At 47.1% G+C, this 23165-nt stretch overlaps 1 protein-coding gene across 3 annotated transcripts in view; it reads right to left on the reverse strand.

The window, feature by feature from the left end:
• ARHGEF12 (Rho guanine nucleotide exchange factor 12) overlaps positions 1-23165 on the reverse strand; it is a 926126-nt gene that overhangs the window by 672292 nt on the left and 230669 nt on the right. For all 3 annotated transcript variants that reach the window (XM_078682163.1, XM_078682161.1, XM_078682160.1), the window contains one exon: positions 8063-8173. In XM_078682163.1, the coding sequence (XP_078538289.1) occupies positions 8063-8173 (111 nt within the window). The remainder of the gene's footprint in view (positions 1-8062; positions 8174-23165) is intronic.

The following is a 23165-nucleotide window of genomic DNA, read 5'->3' on the forward strand; positions in this document are numbered from 1 at the left end:
TAAGACCCCAAGGCTGGCCCTAGGAGACCAGTGCTACATTACAAAAGTAAAGCGATTATACTTTACCTGCAACCTGAATGTTCTCCTATTGAATAACATTGACAGATTTTATTTGAAAAGTTTCTAAGTGTGAACTTTTAAAATAGCTTTATATTCATGAAAATTCACTACAGTAACTAAAACGTTTTTGCTAATCTGGTTTCAGCTTAGACCCCAGGACTGAATCTAGGATTTAGCCTTGGAACTACTAAAGTAATCTACACTGTAATTAACTGTACTTTTCGAATAATAATCCATTGAGCTCAATGCTAAAGTGTGTCTAGACTTGTGTTGCTTTCAGCAACCCCTGTACCTGTTGTGTTTACATACCTTATTGCTTCCTTGCAAAGTCATTACATGAAATCCTGCATACATAGCAAAGTATATTTTTATGCTTGTTGGTTCTAAAAATAAAACACCTATATCTTTGGATATACCAACCATTGGCCTGGAGTTCAGTCTTTGAGTGTGTGAAATCTTTTGCTGACTGAGTGTGTACAACAAATGCTTTGCACTGTCCTCTGGTACTGCCTTACTGCTCGACCAAGCTAACACTTTGGAGAGTAAAGTCAGTCCTGACTTTAACCTCTGTTATACCCTTGGGGTTTGTGGACTCTATACACACTGTACTTCCTTATTATCCAGTATATATAGAGCCACTTTCTCACACTTGGTCAGTAAAATTGGGAGGGGTGTGAGCATCAGATTTCCTGACCATCACGCTGGCAGAATAATGTTTAAATACATTATATGACAAGCAGGACACATGAGGGGGGCTTAAGAGGCATTGGAAAGGGAGAGGAATAAGGATTAATGGGGGGACTAAATGAGAGAAACACAATATTTTATAAAAATAAAAATGTTTTAGGGCATTTGAAACAGAGATAGGAGAGAGGGTGTGTGTTTTTTTGTCAGTATGTGTATTCAAAAAATCACTGGTGAAATCAGACACCTCAACATACCTGACTGAAAGCACTTATACCAAATGATTCATCTGAAAATACATTTATTAGAGGGGAAGTAACCTAAACACCTCCCACCCCCCCTTTGAATCTTCACTCCTGGTCATTTCATGGTCGGTTAGCTATTAAGAATTTGACAGAGGTTGCACGAGTGGTCGTTCGATGTAGATGTGGGTCCGAGGTCTGCAGGCCACCAGCTGTGCTCTTCCCAAAGGTCAATACTTAGCTTTGTCGGAGTTGAGGTGGAGGCAGTTGTCTCTCATCCTTTTGGCTATGTTGGTCATGGCGCTGCAGAAGTTGGTTTTAGTTTTGAAGAGGGCCCTCAGTGAGCAAGGGGATCAGTTGAGTGTCTGCTTAGGCGATTATGTTGTATCCGTGGATTCCGACGAGGTCTGTGAAGGGGGTTATGTAGATGTTGAACGGGGCTGAGGGATGATCCTTGTGGTACTCCGCATAAGATGTCTTTGGGTGCGGAGGTGAAGGAAGGCAGCTGGATGCTTTATGTGCATCCTGTAAGGAAGGAGGAGGTCGACTTGAGGGCATCTTGCTGTATGCCTTTGTTGTATAGTCTGTTGATGGGAGATTTTGTAAGAGACTGTGCCAAATGCTGCGGCGGCAGGGCCATAGTTTTCCATGGTCAACAATGTCATCTGTGGTGGCAATCAGCGTGGTGGTTGCCACAGAATCCTGATTGAGAGGCGTCCAGTAGAAGGTTTTGCTCCAAAAATTTGGTGAGCTGCTGGTGGATGACTTTCTTGAGAACTTTGGCTGGGTAGGGGAGCAGAGAGATCAGATGACAATTTTTGAGATAGTTGGGGTCAGCGGAGGCTTTCTTTAGGAGGGGGTCTGATGTCTGCGTGTTTCCATCTATGGAGATGGAGGTGTTGAGAATGCCAGTGAGTTTCATGCTGATTGGGTTTGCTGCAAGATTGTAGCGGTGGTGAGGGCAAGGGTTGGTGGGCGCCGAGGAGTGGATGGAAGACATGATGGCTAAGTGATCAGGGTGGTGAGCGGTGACCAGGTGGTGATGTTTTGGCTGGTGTTCGCTGGTTAGTTGAGGTCGCCCGCTACCTCTGCCCTGCCTGCTGCCCCAGCACTGCCTTCTGCCCCTGTGCTACCTGCTGCTACTTGCTGGCCCGGTCCTGCGCTGCCTGCTTTCCCTGAGCTGCCTACTGTCTCTGAACTACTTGATGCCCTGGTCCTGCACTGCCTGCTGTCCCTGTTTTGCCTGCTGTCCCTATGCTGCCTACTGTCCATGTACTGCCTGCTGCCCCTTTCCCTGTGCTACCTGCTGCTCCTAGGCTGCCTGCAGTCCTTGTGCTGCCTCTGCACTACCTGCTGAACCAGCGATGTCTGCTGCCCCGCCTGCTGCCCCTGCGCCGCCTGCTGCCCCTGCCGTCTCTGTCCCTGTGTTACCTGCTGCCCCTGTGCTACCTGCTGCCCCTGTCCCTGCACTACCTGCTGCCCCTGTGCTATCTACTGCCTCTGCAGGTTTATGCTGCCCCTGCGATGCCTATACTAGGACCACCTACCAGGACCACTAATGGAGGCTGCCACATGACCACACAGCAGACACACCGACATCGGACCACCGGCTGGACAACGCCCTGCACCAGGTCCCATGGCCCTCCCGCCACCCAACGGGAGACCTCCAAGGAACTCCTGGACCTGGACACCGAAACAGCTGTGTCTCCTCATTCACCACGATCCACCAAAGAACACTTCACCTGCAGACACTGCCACTTCTCCTGTGACACAACCTACAAAGATCCGGCACCAATCTTGCCCACAAGACCAAGATCACCGCACAACCGCTCCAATGTATTCTGCTCAATGCCCACTCACATGCCACAGAAATCTGGGACACAATCACCACCCTCTCCATGGAGGTTGTCTTTATCAGAGAAATGTGGCTCAACCCCTCCTCGAAGCCCGACCTCAGCACCACCACTCCTGAAGGCATCGCCATCATCTTCAAGGAAACCAACAGATGCACCATCACCAACAACGATCCCACACCTCTCAGGGAACACCTCAACTTCCTAGTACAAACTGACGAGAAGACCACGATAAGAGGCACTCTTGCCTACAGACCAATGGGGCCCGAGCAACAGATTGTGACAACACCCCCAACCTCACACACCCCCTTCCCACAAATCAACTCTCACCACTGTCCTGCTCGGCGACCTCAACTTCCACATCAATGACCCCAATGACGCCAACTCCATCGCCCTCCTGGAGAACCTGAACAATATAGGCCTCATCCAACTGGTCGCCGAACCCACACACAAAGCCGGACTCAACTTCATTTTCACCTCCAGCGACAGAATCAAATTAAGCCACACCACAGACCTCATCTGGACTGACCACACCATCGTACACTTAACCATCACCATCCCCGACACCCAGCATACCATCACCAGGCGTCAGGTCCCCTCCCACCGCAGCTGGAGCAAGGTCACAGAAACCCAATGGTCACAGGCCCTCACCTCCTCCAAACTCGAGGCCTCAACAGACCTCAATCAGGCTACCCAGAATTTCCCCCCCTGGATCACCAACAGTCGACCCACTGAAAACCTACAAAATCCAACAAGAGCCACAAACAAGTCAGCTGGTACACCCCAGAACTCAGGACCACCAAGCGTAACTGCCACCAACTGGAGAAATTATGGCGTGCCACCAAGAACACCGCAAACAGAGCAGCTCACAAAATAGCCCTCAGCAACTATCAAAGGCACATCAAAGAAACCAAGAAAGCAGCCATCACCACCGCATCGACTCCGCAGCCAACCACACAAACTCTTCAAAATAATCAAAGGGGCACAGGAGGTTGTACATATTGTGCACCCACTATGGTGGTGCTGTGGTGGATGGGCATTGAAGTCTGTACTGTACTGGCACAAAGAAGATCATACAGTGAAATCAATTTTGATTTGCATTTTTTTTTTTTTTTTTAAACCTTTATTGTGCACAAAAAGAGAGAACAAATACGGGCCTACAACCAGCAGGCCGGCCACGAAACTTTAAGCACATGTGCGAGCAATGCGGTTTCACAGCGGCAACAGGCAAGATAGCAGCAATCAGTAGCAGTTACACTGAATGGAGTCATGTCGCCAAGGAGAAGGAGTATTGAAGGTTAAATTTTAAAGTTTCGAAAAAATATAAATCAGTAAAGAATAAAATCAAGAAGAACTGAGTCCGGACATTAGCTTTACAACATGAGCAGGCAGCAGCAATTAGAACAACATTAGTAAGAACACCCCATAAATATGGCAGTACCATACAAAACAATAAGAGCTGCAGTTCACATGGACGTACTACCCTCAGCGCCACCCAATCCCTACTGACCCCTAACGCAGACCCAGAACAGAAAGCAGAACAAGAAAGCGCAGAAATTAGAAAAATAAGGCCCATAGAAACTAAAAAGAAAAATAAATCTACCCCCCCACCCTGCAACAATCCGGAGGCTACGGCCTACCCCCCCCCGGCAAAGTGCCTGTCGCCCAGTAAAGAAACCCGAAATACAGAGGAAGAATAGAAAAGAAAGAAGAAAGATAAGAAAAGAAAGTTATCACACTTGAAGCATCGGGAGGAAGAGAAGAACAAGCTAGTCTACCACTCCCGAAAAAGAAAGGAAACGGGGGAGGAGGAGCCCTAATACTAACAAAATTCCCGGACCCCCAGCTATGTATAGCCCCCTGCACTGAGTGAAGCAATAATATCGAAAAGTACACCACCAAATGAAAAATTGAATCAAATACACCCGGGACCCTGAGCCGGCACTTGAATGACCACCCCGTCCATATGGGCAATAACAGGATACACCCAGTTCTACCCCACGTACGAAATCGCCAGGATGAGCAACAGTAGCAGAAGAAATGTGGGGGGCTACGACCATTACATTCGCCAGAGATGCGGCACAGTCCGAAACATAACAGCTAGTCCAACAAGAGCGAGGCCCCGAAGACCTCCAGCTCTGATCAGGTCGCAAGCGACCACTACAGCATGACGCCCAGCAAAGGCCCTCCCCAGTCAGGACAAAGGGACAAGATGGCCGCCGTAACGAGAGTGCAGAGAAAGGAGAGCAAGATGGACGCTACCCTAAACAAATAACACCCATGTCACAACAAGCTTCCAGGACCAGCAAACAGGAACCATAGAAAACGTGGCGGAGCCGATAGCCAGCAATTAATTAGGGTAGCCAGTGTATAATGCCGACTGTGCCATTGACAAAGGTCGCAGCACCCGAAGGATGCCTTGATTGGAAAGCAAAACAACCACTAGCTATAATAGAGACAGACGGGGGAGAATAATCTACATCGTAAACATAAGCCATGCAGCCAATACGTACCCCATTCGAACCCCAATCCCCACCCGGCAAGACAATGACACAACCAGGAACCCGCCCAGCCCTGTCCCGATCTCAGGAGCACCCCCGATCCCAGCCCTCGATCAACTAGCAGCAGTCGATGAAACTGGACACAAAAACAATCCTAAACCCGGCCCAACCAGCCAAGAAGCAGGTACTAAGGAAATCAGCCCAGCCCTGACCCAAACGTGGATAAACCCCCGGACATGCTCCCCGAAAGAAGCTCGCCCACTGCAGAACAAAGAAGCAACATGGCAAGAGAAAAACGAAAGTGCAGTGAGACCACAAAATGGCCGTCAAAAGTCACCAGGAATTCCGTCGACTGTAGCATGGAGATCCGCGTGGGGGGTCATTGCATGTAAAACGCGACCAGTATATCAACCAGCGCGCCAGTCCGGGTCTCAGCCAGCCAGTCAGTCAGAACCAGTGAGAGAAACAGCATCAACCTTGTCCTGAACGTCGAAACCCCAGCAGGCTTGGCCACCGCTGTGAGCGCACTTCAGGCAGAACAAAGGAGGAAAATGGCCGCCCTCGGCATGGAAGAAACGGAAAAAGAAGAAGGGAGTGTCCCCAGTCGGCAGCCAGAGAAGCGTCCAAGGTGGCGGGCTCTATTTTTCCCGCAGGATAGCTCACACTCCGATTGTGAAGAAAAGACGATGGCAGCATTCTCGTAGGCAAAGTCTCAGTAGTAAGAATGGAGGGATACTTTGTAGCTGCAGTCTCGTCAGTAGGGAAACACTCGACACTGTAGCCAGGGACATGGCCGATCTCTGTGTGCACATGTTGCAACATTGTATCCATCTCGGGAGCAGTGAGAGGCAGCAAAGGGTCAGCCAGCCGCGATTGCCCCATGACATGGGCAGCGCTGTCGATCTTCCGTGCCAGCTCTCGAGCAGTCCTTTGCCATATCGCCCGTAGATCCGCCAGCGCCACCAGGATATCTCTATAAGTCAGGACACTCCGCGGTACTGGCCGGTCAGCTCCGCTCAATGACACCCCCAGTGTAGTCTCAAGCCCCAGGGCAGGCAGGGCAGCAAGTACTGAAGACAGGGGATCAGCCACTCCGTCGTTTGATTTGCATTTTTGAGAGAACATAGAAGAGAGTCTAATCTATGAAAATGAACAGTAGCAGTTAAAAAGCAGGATGCTCTTTGAAGAGTCTGCCTAACTTGCTTAACAGAGGCCTGCTCTCTACAGTCACACAGGAGATGGTAAAGAATTATCTTGATCTACATTCTTATGTAAGGAGGGTGCAGAGAGAAGAAAAAAAAGCCTTTGTAGAACCTCGGGATGCTAAAGTGGGCTAAGCTTTTATATGCAAGGAGACTGTAGAGATGTTTTTCTTCTTCACATGTCCAACTGTGCAGTTTACCTCCTACATGAGACCAGAGTATGCACGGCTTGTCTATCTGGAGCACGGACCACAATACAAAAATAAAATTGACACAAGAGGTTGTTCGGAGTAAGCCTTGTCTTTAACCCCTTTCGTGCTCCCGTCGGCCGAGCACTCCCTCCCCAGTGCTGCCATCGGCCAACTGCCGACGAAGCCCCGCCCACCCTTTAGAACGCCCGCACCGCGGCGGAAAAACCGCCGCGGTTAAGGCGTTAAAGATACAAAGGAGACTGCTTGCAGAATGCATGAAATATTCAGGTACATACAATGCTTTACAGAGGAAGGTAGCCCTTTATATGCACACAAGAAATTAAACAGAGATATCTGTTATACACATGTAGGGAAGGCAGTATGGGGACTCTATAGATGTACATGGATGGAGATTGTGCTTATATATGTACATGGGAGATTTTACAGAGGGGAACTATGGGTGCAAAGGAAGCTGTATAGAGATGTCTTATGAATATACATGTGTGATTGTACTAAAAGGAGCATGACATTTACATGTAGACAAAGGGATGGACAGAGATTTGGCCTCTTCCACATAAGAATACATGAAGTTATAAAGTTGGAGCTAGCTCTTTGAAAGTACAAGTGAGGCTAAAGTGGGAAAAGCCTTCTATATACATGTACCACAGAAGGTTTTATTGAGGAAGCATGCTCTGAACAACTACACAGGGGATGACTGCACCGGTGTAAGCCTGTTCAATACAGGCACATAAAAGGTTTCATAGGCAGAGTATGTACTTTACAAGTACATAGGAGGCTATAGAGTGCCAGAGAAGTTCCTCACAGGTACAGTGGGCATGGAATAGAGGAAACCTGCACGAAACCGGCACAGAGGTGATTTTACATAGGAAGTCCGCTCTTTGAAAGTATATGGGAGAGATGTGGGTTCAATGGAGGTACACAGATGGTTATGAAGATTGAGCATGCTCTTTATAGGTACACAGGAGAAAACAGTACTAGATCGGTTCTACAAAGGTATACTGGAAGTTGTACAGAGGTAGCTGTTACATGGTATACTGCACAGGGATATACCCTTTGACAAAGGTACAAATGACGATGCAAAGACAGAGCTTCAGTAGTATACAAAGAGGTAAGAAGCAGAGTCTGAAAAAGACACTGTGAAACTTGAGTGGATGGTCTATTTCCATTGGGCACAGGGTTTAACTTTCTGAGAGGGGATGGTGTGCAGAAGTGGCACACATATACACCTTCTGAGGAGTCCTAAATCTTGCTCTACATTTTTGAAGAATCACGGGTGACCATGACAACAGGAGTCAGGCACAGATTTACCAATGCTGCCGGATCAAATAGCGAGACCACGTGATGCACGAACACAGCCAAGTGAGCGGGCCGGGCCTTCAACAAATCCATGTTCTGGAAACAGCTGCACTGACCATTGATCTGTAAAGAATAGGCAGATGTTAATTATTGCAAGCCATTGTGGGAGACGTTTTGTTAAGGCTGTACCCATAGTTTCCAGATTTCACAACTTACATGAATCGATCTTCAAATTTCAACGTATTTCAATGCACTTGGAGTAATATTTTTACCTTTTGAAGTGAAGCTTCTATCATAATTTTACAGTAAGTGTAGTTTCTCTCAATGTATGTTTTCGGGCAGTATGTTTAATTATAAAGAATATATGTTACATACCCTGTAAGCGTTTGTTCATAGCATGTAGTGTGTCGATCCACTTGCTCTGTATACTTCTGTCATCTAGTGTTGGGCTTGAACGTTTGTAACAGGGGAATTTCTTTGAAGAAGTCTTTCAAGTCACTGGCTCCCTGAGAGGTGGGTGGATGCATGTGAATCTACAGCATGACACACAATGAACAGATGCTTACAGGGTAAGTAACATATTCTGTTCATAGCATATGCTCTGAACAGACTGTAAAGCAGAACTCTCAAAAGTAGTGGTCAGCCAGTGAATGGTGGCGATGTCTGAAACAAAGTCCTGTTTGGCCAACCCTCAATTGTTTGTTTGCTAGGACATCCCCACAATAGTGTTTGGTATATGTGTGTGGAGCTGCCAATGTAACTGCCGTATAAAGGTCAGCTGTAGGGATGTTCCCGTGGAAAAGTCATGGTGCCTTACTTTTTCAAGTGCTCTTGGCGCAGCACGCAAGGTTCTCTTGGCTTAAGGAAGCAGGTCAGCCTGCACTTGAGAATCCATCTGGCTATACCTGCTTTTGATGTAAGAGAGTCCCTGTAAGGGGTAGCAAAAGCAATGAATAGTTGCTCAGTCATGCAACACGGTTTGGTCTTATTGTAGTATATGATGGTGCTTTTAACGCCAACTGTGCAAGGTCTGTTTAGCTACAAAGTCTGGCTGTGGGAAGACGTGGAGCCCTAAAGTCTTGTTAAGGTGAAAAGGAGATGCCACTTTGGGTTGCAACTTGGAATTTGTCCTAAAAAGGATTGTCTAGTGTGAGGGACAGTAGCTCGCTAGTGAGCCATAAGAAAGCAATAGCAACCAAGAAGGCAACCTTCCAGGTAAGGAATTATAGGGGGAAGAAGTGCATTGGTTCAAAAAGAGGACCTATAAGCCTTATGAGAATCACACAATGGTTCCAGACCTGGGCAGGTGAGTCTCTTGGTGCGATGACTCTGGAGTCCTTCCATAAAAGACTTGCTAACAGTGACTTCTGAATAGTGAGTTCTATTCTGCATGTATGCCACAATAGAGGTCAACTGAAGGTATGTAGAGGTGTGGATAAAGCCTTACTTTTTTTGAATTAAGGTAATAGCAGACAATGTCCTGGACATAGGATTAAGGGAGCTAGACTCTTTGAAATGCAATAATGGACAAAAAATTTCGAATTAGCAGCATACCAAGCTCTTGTCCGAGTGCTTCCTTTTGGAGGTTCATGCATTTCTGGGGTAGATTAAGGTACCCAAATTCTAGGATTTCAAGAGCCACATTGCTACGTTGAGCTGCCTACGGTCAGGGTGCCTAACTCTACCTTGGTTCTGTATGACAAAATCTGGCCTGATGGAGAGCTTCTCGTGGGGGACAACTGACAGCTCATCTAGTGTTGAGAACCAGGGCTGCCTGACACAGGTGGATTCCAACACATCATCAAGTACAAGACTAGTGGAAGGCAGGAAAAGCATAGGCAAAGCTCCCTGACCAGTTCATCCATACATGATTCCTAGAGGCTAGGTTTTGGCATTTTGTGTTTTCTAGAGTGGCTAAGAGGTCTATATCATGGTGTCGGCTAGGCACTGCTGGTTGCCTGTGCTCTTGATCAGCCAATCATTGAGACAGGCGAACACATGATTGCGACCCCCTTCTGAGACTATCACGGCTTAGCATTTGGTGAACACCCTGGGAGCCGTGTTGACCTTGAATGGTAAGTCAGTGAATTTGTAATGCTTGCCATTTACCATGAAACAGCAATGAGAAGGATGGATGGGTAATCAGAAGTAGGTGTCTTTCAGATCTAGTCACAAAGTGGCCCTATTGCAGCAGGGGGATGACACCCTGCAGGGTGATCATGTGGAAGTTTTCAGAGAGGAAGGAATTGTTGAGGCCTGTGGTCTAGAATTGGCCTTAGGGATCCATTTTTCTTGGGGATAATGTTGTATGAGAGTCGACTCCTTTGTGTTGGTGCTGTGCAGTACTGATTCTTTGGCATGAGCACTTGAATCTTCTGTTGTATTAGGGGCAGGTGTTCTGGGATTTAGGGGCTGTGCGTGAGGTGGGATATTTGGTGGGGTTGTGGTGAGCATTTAGGCAGTAGCCGTGCTCAGTAAAAGGACCAGCTGATCTTAAATGATTTCCCCCCAGCGGTGAAGAATCCCTTGAAGCCTCGCCCCCGACAGGTGCTGTTTGATAAGGGGGATATGGGGCAAGTTACTGTTTGGAGGTAGAGGCTGTCTTGCTGGGAAATACTCTGTCTTGTCCCATGGAGTTGTTGCATCAGAAGGTATCTTGTGTGAATCCTCTAACCTCTTCATGGTGGTAAGCCTATTGCTGTCGCTGGTATGACTGACTGTCAGGGAAAGTGGTATTGGACCACCACAGTCTTACCGCCTCCAAAAGGGACTTCCGACTGTCAGGAGATGGAGGACATTCATGGCCTTGGCTGTATTCGTGCCATCCTTTATTTTTGCCAACATCTCACCAATCTCGGGCCAATTAGGTGTTTTCTGTCAAAAGGCTGGTTGATCAGGTGGCAGTGGCAGCGTAGCATAATTGATGTATTTACCCCACTGGTGGCTGCGGTCAGGTAGCATTAGAGGGAATATGTTACTTACCCTGTATACATCTATTTGTGGAATGTACCGCTGTAGATTCACATGGTATGCACACTCTTGCAATATAGTGTTGGGCCCGAACGTGTACAACTTGTTTTTGTTTGAAGAAAGTCATTCGAGTCACAAGGTGTAGTGACTCATCTCTTAGGCAGTACTGCTCATGAACGTCAGCTCAAACTTCAGATTGTCTTTCCCGTCCAGTGGGTGCAGGATAAAGAGTAAAGTGAGGCATAGAGATGTTCAAGTGATGACTGAGAGAAAAAAAAGTGTATAGTAGGTGTGTTATCTGCAGCAACCAAGGGCTTCCGGGTAGGCGGGTGGCGCAACTGAATCTACAGCATGCCATGTATACAGGGTAAGTAGCATATTCCGTTCATGGCATATGTAGCTGAAGATACACATGCAATGCATAGACTAGAAAGGAGTTTCCCCTGTAAGTTTGTGGTTAGCCAAACAATGTTGCAGAACATTAAAAAAGTGTAAGTAGGACAGCTTACCCTACCTGGGCTTGCTGTTTTGCTAGGACGCCACACAGTAGTGTTTAGTAAAAGTGTGTGCTGTGGACCAAGTAGCAGGCTTTGCAAATGTCTGCAATTGGAATGTTCCCAAAAAAAGCCTTTGTAGCTGTGTTTTTCCAAGTAGAAAGTGGCATTTGAGGGGTTATAAGCAGTCTTTTGGGTGTGGTATAGCATGTTTGTATGCATTTGACTAGCCAGCGAGCTATTCCTTGTTTTGAGATAGCTGTCCCTGTACAGCGTTTTGAGAAACAAACAGCTGTTGAGTTTTCCAAAATGCTTGTGTTCTAGCCATATAGTAGAGCACCCAGTCTATGAAGTGCAATTTCTGCTACTGTAGTTGGATGTGGAAAGATCACTGGTAGTTCTATGGCTTGGCTGAGGTGAAAAGATGATATCACCTTAGGTAGAAACTTCGGACTGCTGCGAACAACTACTTTATCAGAAAGCAATTTGAAAAAAGGTTCTTCTAGGGTTAATGCTTGGATCTCACTCACTCATCTAAGTGAGGTAATAGAAACTAGGTAAGCCACTTTCCAGTACAGAAATTGCAAAGGACAAAAATGAATGGGTTCGAAAAGGGGCCCCATTAACCTTGTGAGGACTGTATTAAGATTCCAGGATGGAATTGGAGGTACTCTGGGAGAGATGACGAGTCCCTCCATAAAAGCTTTAATCACAGGAATTCTCAAAAGCGAGGAGTGTGCCCTATTTTGTAGATATGCTGTCACTGCTGCTAAATGCAAGCAAATACATGTATAAACTAGGCCTGAGCATAGTAAATGGAAAAGGTAACAGTCAACGTACATGTGGTTTTAGACGATTTGTGTGTTCGGGAATGCAGTAATGTACAAACATTTTCCACTTTGTTTTATAACAAGCTCTAGTGGTTGTGCGTCGAGCTTCCCTGAGGATAGCCATACACTCAGAGGCTAAGGAAATAAGTTACTCGCCTGTAACTGCAGTTCTCCAGTATTGGTATCTTTCATAGATTCCCATGCTTGAATCATTCCCCGTCGTCGAAGTGGAAGTCCCACTGTACCATAATAAAGCAGTATATATCATTAGCATAGGCTAAAAGGGCAATGAAAAAGTCAGTTTAATAGCCTATCTATGTCTTTTTTAAAATAGGACCAGACTTGAACTATAAACAATATCAACAAGAGAGAGAAGGCATGGGTGGACACTCCTATACCCCTGTCAGTACATCAAAAACAACTTAGGAGTGACTCAGTGAGACAAACAATACTAAATTAAATATGTGTTAAACTATGTTAATCCCCCACCAAACAAAAGGTGAACCGGTTTGAGGGAACCCCCGATTGGTAACCCACAAATGGCAACCTTTGCCCTTGTGTGTTTACAGAAAAAAGAGGAAGACAAGTCTTTCTCTTTGTAAAAGGACCCTCACTCACCACTAGTTGGTGACATGCTTCATCATTGGGTCCCCGCCGGGGTGGCCGAATGCCCCCCCAGCGTGCTACAACGCCTGAATTACAGCGGAGCGGGATGGTGATGTATGTAACAGTGCTCTAACTGAAATGTGAGTATAACTGAGTGCAAAGTTAAAAAATACGAGGTTGAAACCTGTACAAAAAACTTTAATAAAGGCCAACCCGTATTGAGATTAAAAACAATGTGTGTGGACAAGACTAGGTTCTATATTAGGAAACCTGTGTCCTTAGATAAAATAATCGGTCAACATGTTTCTGCTGTTACCTACGCAAAATCGCTCAGCATTCGTCAGGACCATAACAGATGGCACTCTGGTGGTGTGCACGCGCTAAGGTGCACCCTCCCGTGAGGCTTTTAATGTGAAAAGAGAAGACATTTTTTTTTAAGTGGTATCACTCACGGATTTTACCCGTGGCAGCTCACTGCAATTCACAGGAGCAAAAAGTACCCGTAGAAATGGGAGCAAAAACAAGACAGAACAACACATAGTGACAAAGACCAACATATAGTTCATTGTTCTAATAGTTGTCAGCAAATCTTCAGCGACGTGACATATTCATTAACATATAGCCTCTGCAAACCATTGTTCTGTCATAGTGATATGATAGAGAACCCTTCTACTACATAATCAGAGAATGGGGTACATCCCTCCTTTGTGAGTTGTAATTATTTTCAATTTCAGAAACCGATAGCGCTGATTTCAGACAGCTATAGGTTGACTTAAGCAACGTTTCACAGATCAAGAGAAAAGTGCTCTCATCCTGCGCCGTCTTGACCCAGGATGAGAGCACTTTTCTCTTGATCTGTGAGTGCTTCTCCTCTTCATTTTTTAACGATATTGAACTCACCAGATGGAACGTCGTGGTGTTCTAACCTAATGACGTTTGCTGGTAATTTTTGGTGACCAAGTGCGACTGCTACATTGCTTTTTATTGATATATATATCTTAAGCACCCTAATGATTTGGTCGGGAGGAAATGCCTCCGCGAAACGTTGCTTAAGTCAACCTATATGTCTTGTTTTTTCTCCCATTTCTACAGGTACTTTTTGCTCCTGTGAATTGCAGTGAGCTGCCACGGGTAAAATCCGTGAGTAATACCACTTAAAAAAAATGTTCTTCTCTTTTCACATTAAAAGCCTCACGGGAGGGTGCACCTTAGCGCGTGCACACCACCGGAGTGCCATCTGTTATGGTCCTGATGAATGCGGAGCGATTTTGTGTAGTTAACAGCAGAAACATGTTGACCGATTATTTTATCTAAGGACACAGGTTTCCTAATATAGAACCTAGTCTTGTCCGCACACATTGTTTTTAATCTTAATACAGGTTGGCCTTTATTAAAGATTTTTGTACAGGTTTCAACCTCGTATTTTTTAACTTTGCACTCACAGTTATACTCACATTTCAGTTAGAGCACGGTTACACACATCACCATCCCGCTCCGCTGTAATTCAGGCGTTGTAGCACGCTGGGGGGGCATTCGGCCACCCCGGCGGGGACCCAATGATGAAGCATGTCACCAACTAGTGGTGAGTGAGGGTCCTTTTACAAAGAGAAAGACTTGTCTTCCTCTTTTTCTGTAAACACACAAGGGCAAAGGTTGCCATTTGTGCAGACGAACTCGCCCCTCTGAGGACCCCGCCCAGCAGACCCGGCAGTAAGAAAGCACCATGGTTCACCGACGAACTCAAAAGCTCCAAGAAGAACTGCCGTGCCCTCGAGCGAGCCTGGCGCCAAGACCCCACACCAGACAACATGACCACCCTAAAGCTCGCAACCCGAAAACACCACCAACTGATCCACACCACCATGAAGACGGCATTCAAGGAACGACTGGACAACAACGCACACAACAGCAAGGAACTCTTCAACATCGTCAAAGAACTCTCCAGCCCCAACGCCGGAAACAACGACATCACCCACTCACAAGACCTCTGCAACTCCCTCGCCTCCTACTTCCACAACAAGATCGCAGACATACACAACAGCTTCAGCACGCAACCGACGCTCCCTACGACCGCAACAACGCCCGCCACCACCACCCTCTGCGCATGGACCCGGACCTCCACCGAAGACACCATCCGCACGATGAACTCCATCCACTCCGGATCCCCAACCGACCCCTGCCCTCACCACGTCCTCAACAAAGCCGACGCTGTCATCGCACCCCACCTGCGGGACATCATCAACACCTCCTTCGACACCGCTACCTTCCCGGAGAGCTGGAAGCACGCCGAACTCAGCGCCCTCCTGAAAAAACCATCAGCGGACCCCACCGAACTCAAAAACTACCGCCCCATCTCGCTCCTCCCGTTTCCGGCCAAAGTCATCGAGAAGACCGTCAACAAGGAGCTGGCCGCCTTCCTCGAGACGAACGGATCCCTCGACCTCTCGCAGTCTGGCTTCTGGGCCAACCACAGCACCGAGACCGCCCTCATCGCAGCCACCGACGACATCCGAGCCCTGCTTGACAACGGGGAAACTGCGGCCCTCATCCTCCTGGACCTCTCCGCGGCGTTCGACACTGTCTGCCACCGCACCCTAGTGCAACGCCTCAGCAACATCGGAATCCAAGAGAAGGCACTTGATTGGATCATCTCCTTCCTCGCCGGAAGGACACAGAGAGTCCGCCTCCCCCGTTCAGATCCGAGGCCACCAAAGTCATCTGCGGAGTACCACAAGGATCATCACTCAGCCCCACCCTCTTCAACGTCTACATGAGCCCCCTCGCGGCCATCGCACGCCAACACAACCTCAACATCATCTCTTACGCCGACGACACCCAGCTGATCCTCTCCCTCACCAACGACCCCACCACCGCCAGGACCAACCTACACGAAGGGATGAGAGACGTAGCCGAGTGGATGATGAGCAGCCGCCTGAAACTGAACTCAGATAAGACGGAAGTCCTCATCCTGGGATCCTCACCCTCCGCCTGCGACGACTCCTGGTGGCCCCCTGCCCTGGGCAGCGCACCCAAACCTACAGACCACGCACGCAACCTGGGCTTCATCCTGGACTCCTCCCTCTCCATGACCAGACAAGTCAACGCCGTCTCCTCATCGTGCTTCAACATCCTGCGCATGCTACGTAAGATCTTCCGGTGGATCCCCACCGAGACCAGGAAGACGGTCACCCAGGCCCTCGTCACCAGCCGACTGGACTACGGCAACTCCCTCTAAGCCGGAACCACCGCCAAACTCCAGAAGAAACTCGAGCGGATCCAGAATGCCTCAGCAAGACTCATCCTCGACATCCCCCGACACAGCCACATCTCCGGACACCTGAGAGACCTGCACTGGCTCCCGATCAACAAGAGAATCACCTTCCGTCTCCTCACCCACGCACACAAAGCCCTACACAACCAGGGCCCGAGATACCTCAACAACCGCCTCAACTTCTACACTCCCACACGCCAGCTCCGATCAACCAGCCACGCCCTCGCCGCCGTCCCACGCATCTGAAGAGCCACCACAGGAGGAAGGTCCTTCTCCTACCTGGCCGCCAAGACCTGGAACTCCCTCCCGACCCACCTCCGCCTGACCCAAGACCACCTCGCCTTCAGGAAGCAGCTCAAGACCTGGCTGTTCGAGCAGTAGCGCCACCCCCCCCCCCCTTCCCAAGCGCCTTGAGACCCTCTGGGTGAGTAGCGCGCTATATATATAAATGCTTGATTTTGATTTGTGGGTTACCAATCGGGGGCTCCCTCAAATCGGTTCACCTTTTGTTTGGTGGGGGATTAACATAGTTTAACACATATTTAATTTAATATTGTTTGTCTCACTGAGTCACTCCTAAGTTGTTTTTGACATACTTGAACTATAACCAATCAGGCAACAGCACAATCTCAAACAGAGGCAGAGTCCCTCAGATTTTCAAGCACAAGAGGGATTAAATAATCCTGAGCCATACGGGGAGCCTCTCTGGAAAAGGTGGTGGGTCAAATGTGAATCTATGAAAGATTCCAATACTGGAGAACTGCAGTTACAAGAAAGTAACTTATTTTCTTCTCCAGTATTGGATCTATCATTGATACACATGCTTGTATCAGAAAAGCAAGCAGTTACTGTATTTATATATCTAACAGTATTTGTGCACCACACGTCTTCTCCAGAGGCACTCACACAAACAAAGTAGTTGACATGGAAACTGCCCTAGTTGAGTGCACCCTGTTTTTCGCTGTGAGGGGCTTGTAAGCCTTTGAGTGGCAGAACTGGATTTCAGTTGAAATTCATTGAGCTATGGTTGCCATCGTGACTGGAGCACCCTTGCAAGGGTGTCCACCTGAGTCCAACAGTTGCTCAGTTCTCATGGGTTGTTTAGCACAATGTAAATAGAATTTTAGATATCATTTGATACCTAGGGTATGAATTGACCTCTCAGCTGGTGGTGTTGGATTTAGGAAGGAAGTCTAAAATATTATAGGTTCATTGAGGCAAAATCCGAAGGAACCTTGGGAATAAATCTATGGATTGGTTCTGAGAAGTACTAAATTGTAGAGGAGCAAGAAATTTCTTGAGTTGAAAAAGCCTGTTATCTCCTCTACCCTCCTGGTTGGAGGAGCACTAGTAAACAAGGCGACCTTCCATGTGAGAAATAGGAGGTGTGCTCTGTGAATGGGTTCAAACGAGCTCTTCATGAGTTGAGATACAACTATGTTCAGTTGCTAGTCTGTGGAAGGAGCCCTTACTGGAGGAAAAAACTCTGAATAATTCTTTCATGAACTATTTGATGATTTTGTAGAAGCAGAAAGAGAGAGAATGTGAGGAGCATCTATATCTTGATATTGCTGCAAGTCATACCTTAACAGATCCATGCAGCAACCGTAAATGAGCTATTGAGAGGAGACAGTGTTGTTAGCAGCCAGATTGTGCTAGTAGAGAATGTAAGTTTCCTTTCTTGCACCATAGGCAGAAACATTTCCATTACAGTTTACATGTCTTTATTGTGGCTTCCACCTTGACTTGGACAGACTACACCTGCAGTCCTGAGGAACACTGAGATCCTTTAATTCATGCAATTCAGGAGCTGTGCGCATAAAAAGAGAAAAGTCGGGTCAGGATGAAAGACCTAGCCTTAGTTGATCGTCAAAATTTTATGGGATGTTAGAAAGTGAATGTGGTCGTACTCCGATAGAAGGAGAAGCTCTGTGAACCAATGCTTGCATGGGTTACCTGGAGGCTATCCGGATAAGATGACACCACTCAGCTTTCCTCTTGCGGAGAACCTTTGGTATTAAAGGTATCAGGGTGAAAGGTAAGCATAGATACCAGACCATCTGTTGAAAAGCATTCCTCCACAATCCTGGATGTGGATGCCAACTTGCATAGAAATGGCATTTGTGAGTTTCATTTGTTGCAGTTGAGAAGATCATATTTAGCGCAGACTGATAAAACTTCCATTCGTAGAGGTTGTTTCATTGCATGCTGGTTGTATTGTCCATGCATCCTAACACCGAAGACTGCTATCATTGGCAGGAAAGCTTGGAGGCAGTGGCTCTGAGCTCCAGGCGAATGAAAGGTATGCTCTTTTGGAGAGGAGACCACTTTCCTTGAACTTGCAGGTCCTGTAGATGCCCGCACCAGCTCTCCAGGGAGGTATCCATAGTCATTATGAAGGGAGGTATTTGAGGTAAGAACTTGGTCCTCTGGCAGGATGGAAGTCTGGGACCACAAGGCTAGAGCATCCCTCACACCTGTGTAAAAATCAGCAGGCCTTTGAACGATCAATTGTTTTTGCCGCTGGTTGCAGGGTCTGCATCCCATGAGGCCCTCTCTGGTCTGGCCGAAGTCCAGATGCCTGGTGTCACAGGCCAATCCTTTCTGGGTTGATAACTTGCTTTTTAAGGGTCCCAGCAGCTCTCAGAGAAGCTCAGTGAACTTGGGTGCAACTCTATGCATCTGTTCCTGATGCTGCATGGTGGCAGTGCTAGCGTCTTGAATACTTTGGGCTACCAACTTGCCCCTGCAGGCTTCTTCAGCTGTTGTACCCCTATGCTGTTAACATGAGGCCAGTTGCGCTGGCCTTTGGAGTCTCTTGGCTTGATTGGGCTCTTAAGAAAGCTTCTGCTGACACAGCATGCACCGTCTCTTTCTTCCCTAGCCACTATATGCAGTCTTCGATGGTGCAGCTTCTCTTGCTGGTCCCTCGGTACAGCAAAGTTGTCCTTCTTCAGTTCTTCTTTCAAGCCAGTTGAGATCTGAGGTCTGTGTACCAGGGGTGCCCCTCTTATACACGGAAAGTGCCCTCAAGGCAGGATGCGGTTGGTAGCCAATGGGCTACCAGGTTCCCTCCCACCTGGTGACCACTTCCTGTGGAGTGTGGCATCTGGCTATCCCAGGATGCACAATTATGCCCACTTCCAAGATGGAGAGACTCCTCTATCAATACTCAGACCTCCTAGTCCACCCATGGTGTATGGCGACCTCAGGGCTACACACCCCTAGGGAAACCAGTTTGGCAACTGGTTTCCCCTGCCTGTTCCCTTTGCTAGTCTATCTGCCAAAACAATCGGCCAGCCCTCCTTCCTAGTGTGACACATCTGCCCTTCAAAGGCAGCTTCCCCTTTGAAGCCTGCCTCTTGGTGCTGTAACCTAGGTGGCTTCCTGCAGGAGGGAGTTAACACCACCCTGGCCTACAATCCCTTATTATTCTCCTGCCTGAAAGTCGCTGGCATGTCTTTCCAAGAGGGCAGAAAGCCATCTCATGGAACAGACTCCATGTGTGCCCGGGAAGGAACAGGAGTTTTAAAGGCAACAAAGTGGCAGCATTGCAAAGAAGTTACATTAATTTTGACTTGACATACAAGTCAGCTTAATGTAAAGAGTTGTTTAATCTTGGAGAGCCCACTTTGGTTGCATCATTCGGGAGTTATCCTAGCTGAGGGGTCAGCGTGTAATCCTGTACTTGCCAAATGGGCAATCAAGTCTTTCACAATAGAAAATTGTTTTTTCACATGTTTACTGTCCGGACGTGTAAACTACATGTCCTGCCCATATCATATGTTGCACCCCACTGTAGGACTTGGTGAGCGTGGCAAGGGAGTGATTTACACAAATATACAGGGGAAGTAGTGGCTTTGCCATTGCTTTTAATGGCAAACTTGGCTAGCAGTGCAGGACTGCTCTGCCAGACTGTAGTAGCAGACTCAGTGACTCGTTTTACTTGGGGGGAACTCCAGGCTGGGGTACCCCTCTAACGTAAATGCCCTGGGTACCAAGGTACCATATACTAAGGTAAGCTAACCATTTCCAATTGGGTACAGCCAATTCAACATACACTTTAGAGTCCGGGCACTAGCACTGTGGTCTGGTTAGCAGGCTTCCGTGCATTCTGCGAGTCCAAAAGCCAACAGCACCAGTCAAAAATCTTTTTGGTGGCCACACAAATAGAGGCATTTTCTTACACTTACCTTCAGAGATCTGATATAAGGAATATGCTACTTACCAGTATGCATCTGTTCTTGGCATAGAGGGCTGCAGAGTGGTACATTATGAATAGATCGCCATCTGGTGTTGGGCTCGGATGATTGCACTTGTTTTTCTCTTGGAGAAGTCTTTTGTAGTCACGAGGCTGGTGACTCCTCCCTTGGGTGATAGTGCGCATGGGCATCGGCTCCATCCTTAGATTGTTTTGCCATAGTAGGGTTAGATGGAGTAGTATGATAGAATACAGAAAGAGATGCCCATGTAAGTGTAGCTAAATAAGATAATGTTGGAACAGACACAGGTTTCCGGGGAGGCAGGGAGGGCATGTACCACTCTGCAGCCCTCTATGCCAAGAACAGATGCATACTGGTAAGTAGCATATTCCGTTCGAGGCATATGGGCTGCAGATGGTACATTATGAATAGATTACACAGCAGTTACCTCCCTAGCGGTGGTCACCAGTGTCTGTTGCAACAGTTGGAAATAAAGCTTTTAATACAGCCTGGCCCACATTTCCCTGTTGTCTTGCCTGCACGTCAACACAGTAGTGTTTTGTGAAGGTATGCGGTGTAGACCAAGTTGCTGCTTTGCATATGTCATCTAGGGGAATGTTCCCTAAGAATGCCATAGATGCCCCTATTTTGCGTGTAGAATGAGCTCTAGGGGGAACAGTAAGTGTTCTTTTTGCCTTTATGTAACATATCTGTATACATTTTACAATCCACCTGGCAATACCTGCTTTAGAGATAGGGTTGCCTTTATGTGTTGGGGAAAACGCTACACATAGTTGTTTGGTTTTTCTGAAAGCTTGTGTTCTTTCTATGTAATATAATATTGCCCTTTTGACATCTAGTGTATGTAGGGCCCTCTCTGCTACCGTCTGTGGCTTTGGAAAAAAGACTGGTAGTTCCACTGGCTGATTGATGTGGAATGCTGAAATTACTTTAGGCAAGAACTTTGGGTTTGTTCTAAGAACCACTTTATTCTTGTCTAACTGTAGAAATGGTTCTTGTATTGTTAATGCTTGTAATTCACTCACTCTCCTGAGGGAGGTAATGGCTATAAGGATGGCCACCTTCCATGTAAGAAATTGTATTTCACACCTATGCATAGGTTCAAAAGGTGGCCCCATTAGTCTGGTGAGTACTATGTTGAGGTTTCAGACTGGAGAAGGTGGTAGTCTTGGTGGAATAACTCTTTTGAGGCCTTCCATTAAAGCCTTAATTGCGGGTACCCTAAACAGGGATAGATGTTGCCTGTTTTGCAGGTATGCTGCTATAGCTGCAAGATGTACTCTAATGGAGGTGTAAGCAAGGTTACATTGCTGTAAGTGTAGTAAGTAGCAAATAATATTTTGCGTAGATACGTCCAGAGGGTTGATGTTGTTACTGTTACAGTGTACAGCAAACCTTTTCCACTTTGCTGCATAGCAGGCTCTGGTGGTGGAACGTCTTGCTTGCTTAATAATTTCCATACAGTTTGGAGGTAAATTTAAGTATCCAAATTCTAAGACCTCAGGAGCCAGATCGCTAGGTTCAGTTGTTTGGGATCTGGATGCATTATTTCTCCATGGTTCTGTGTAAGGTGCATGGGTGAGATTCTTAATTTTTGGCGTGGCACCTGTGAGTTGTAGGAGCGTGGTGAACCACGGCTGCCGTGCCCACGTGGGTGCTACCAGTATCATGGTCATTGAATGCTGTTGCAGTTTTCGAACCACTAATGGAATTAGTGGGAGAGGGGGAAAGCGTATGCAAATTTGTTGGACCAATTTATCCATAATGCATTGCCCTGCGACAGGTGGTGTGGGTACCTGGATGCGAAGCTTTGGCATTTTGCGTTCTGATGAGTGGCAAAGAGATCTATCTCCGGTTGTCTCCATCTTTGGAAGAATGGCTGCAGTATTTGGTTGAGCAGTTCCCATTCGTGTATTTGTTCTGACTCTCTGCTTAAGATGTCTGCTATCTAATTTTTAACCCCTGGAAGTTGTTCGGCTAACAGATAGATGTTTTGAGGAATGGCCCATCTCCAAATTTCCTGCGCTAGTCTGGATAGTTGGAGAGAGTGTGTCCCCCCCTGTTTTTGAATATAATACATCGCTGTCATGTTGTCCGTTCTGACCAGGACTGCTTTGTTGAGAATATGCATTTGAAAAGCTTTTAATGCTAGGAACACTGCTAGTAGTTCTAGATGATTTATGTGCAGTTGTTTGTGCTGTACACTCCATCTCCCTTGTACTGTGTATCTCTCCATATGCGCTCCCCATCCGGTGAGCGATGCATCAGCTGTTAGTACCACTTGTGGAATTGGTTCTAGGAACGACCGCCCTTAGGAAATGTTTGTTGTATTCCACCACTTCCGAGAGCGATGCGTGCGGTCGTCTACCAACACCAGATCTGTAATCTGACCTTGAGCCTGATTCCACTGTGCTGCTAGACATTCTTGAAGCGGACGTATTTGTAGTTTGGCATATGGGATTAACAGTATGCAAGAGGACATCATCCCTAATAACTGCATGAACACTCAAGCTGTTAATGAGTGTTGCGGTTGAAATCTTTGAATTAAGGTGAGCATTGTCTGAATCCTGACTGGATTGGGGTATACTATGGCTTTTTCTGTATTTATAGTAGCCCCTAGATATTGTTGAACCTTGTCTGGTTGCTGGTGGGATTTTGTGTAGTTCACTGTAAACCCAAGCTGGTGCAGCAGTTGAATTGTCTTTTGTGTGTTTTGAAGAC

The sequence above is a fragment of the Lissotriton helveticus genome, chromosome 3_1, assembly GCF_964261635.1.
Source record: "Lissotriton helveticus chromosome 3_1, aLisHel1.1, whole genome shotgun sequence".
Classification (NCBI taxonomy): Eukaryota; Metazoa; Chordata; class Amphibia; order Caudata; family Salamandridae; genus Lissotriton; species Lissotriton helveticus.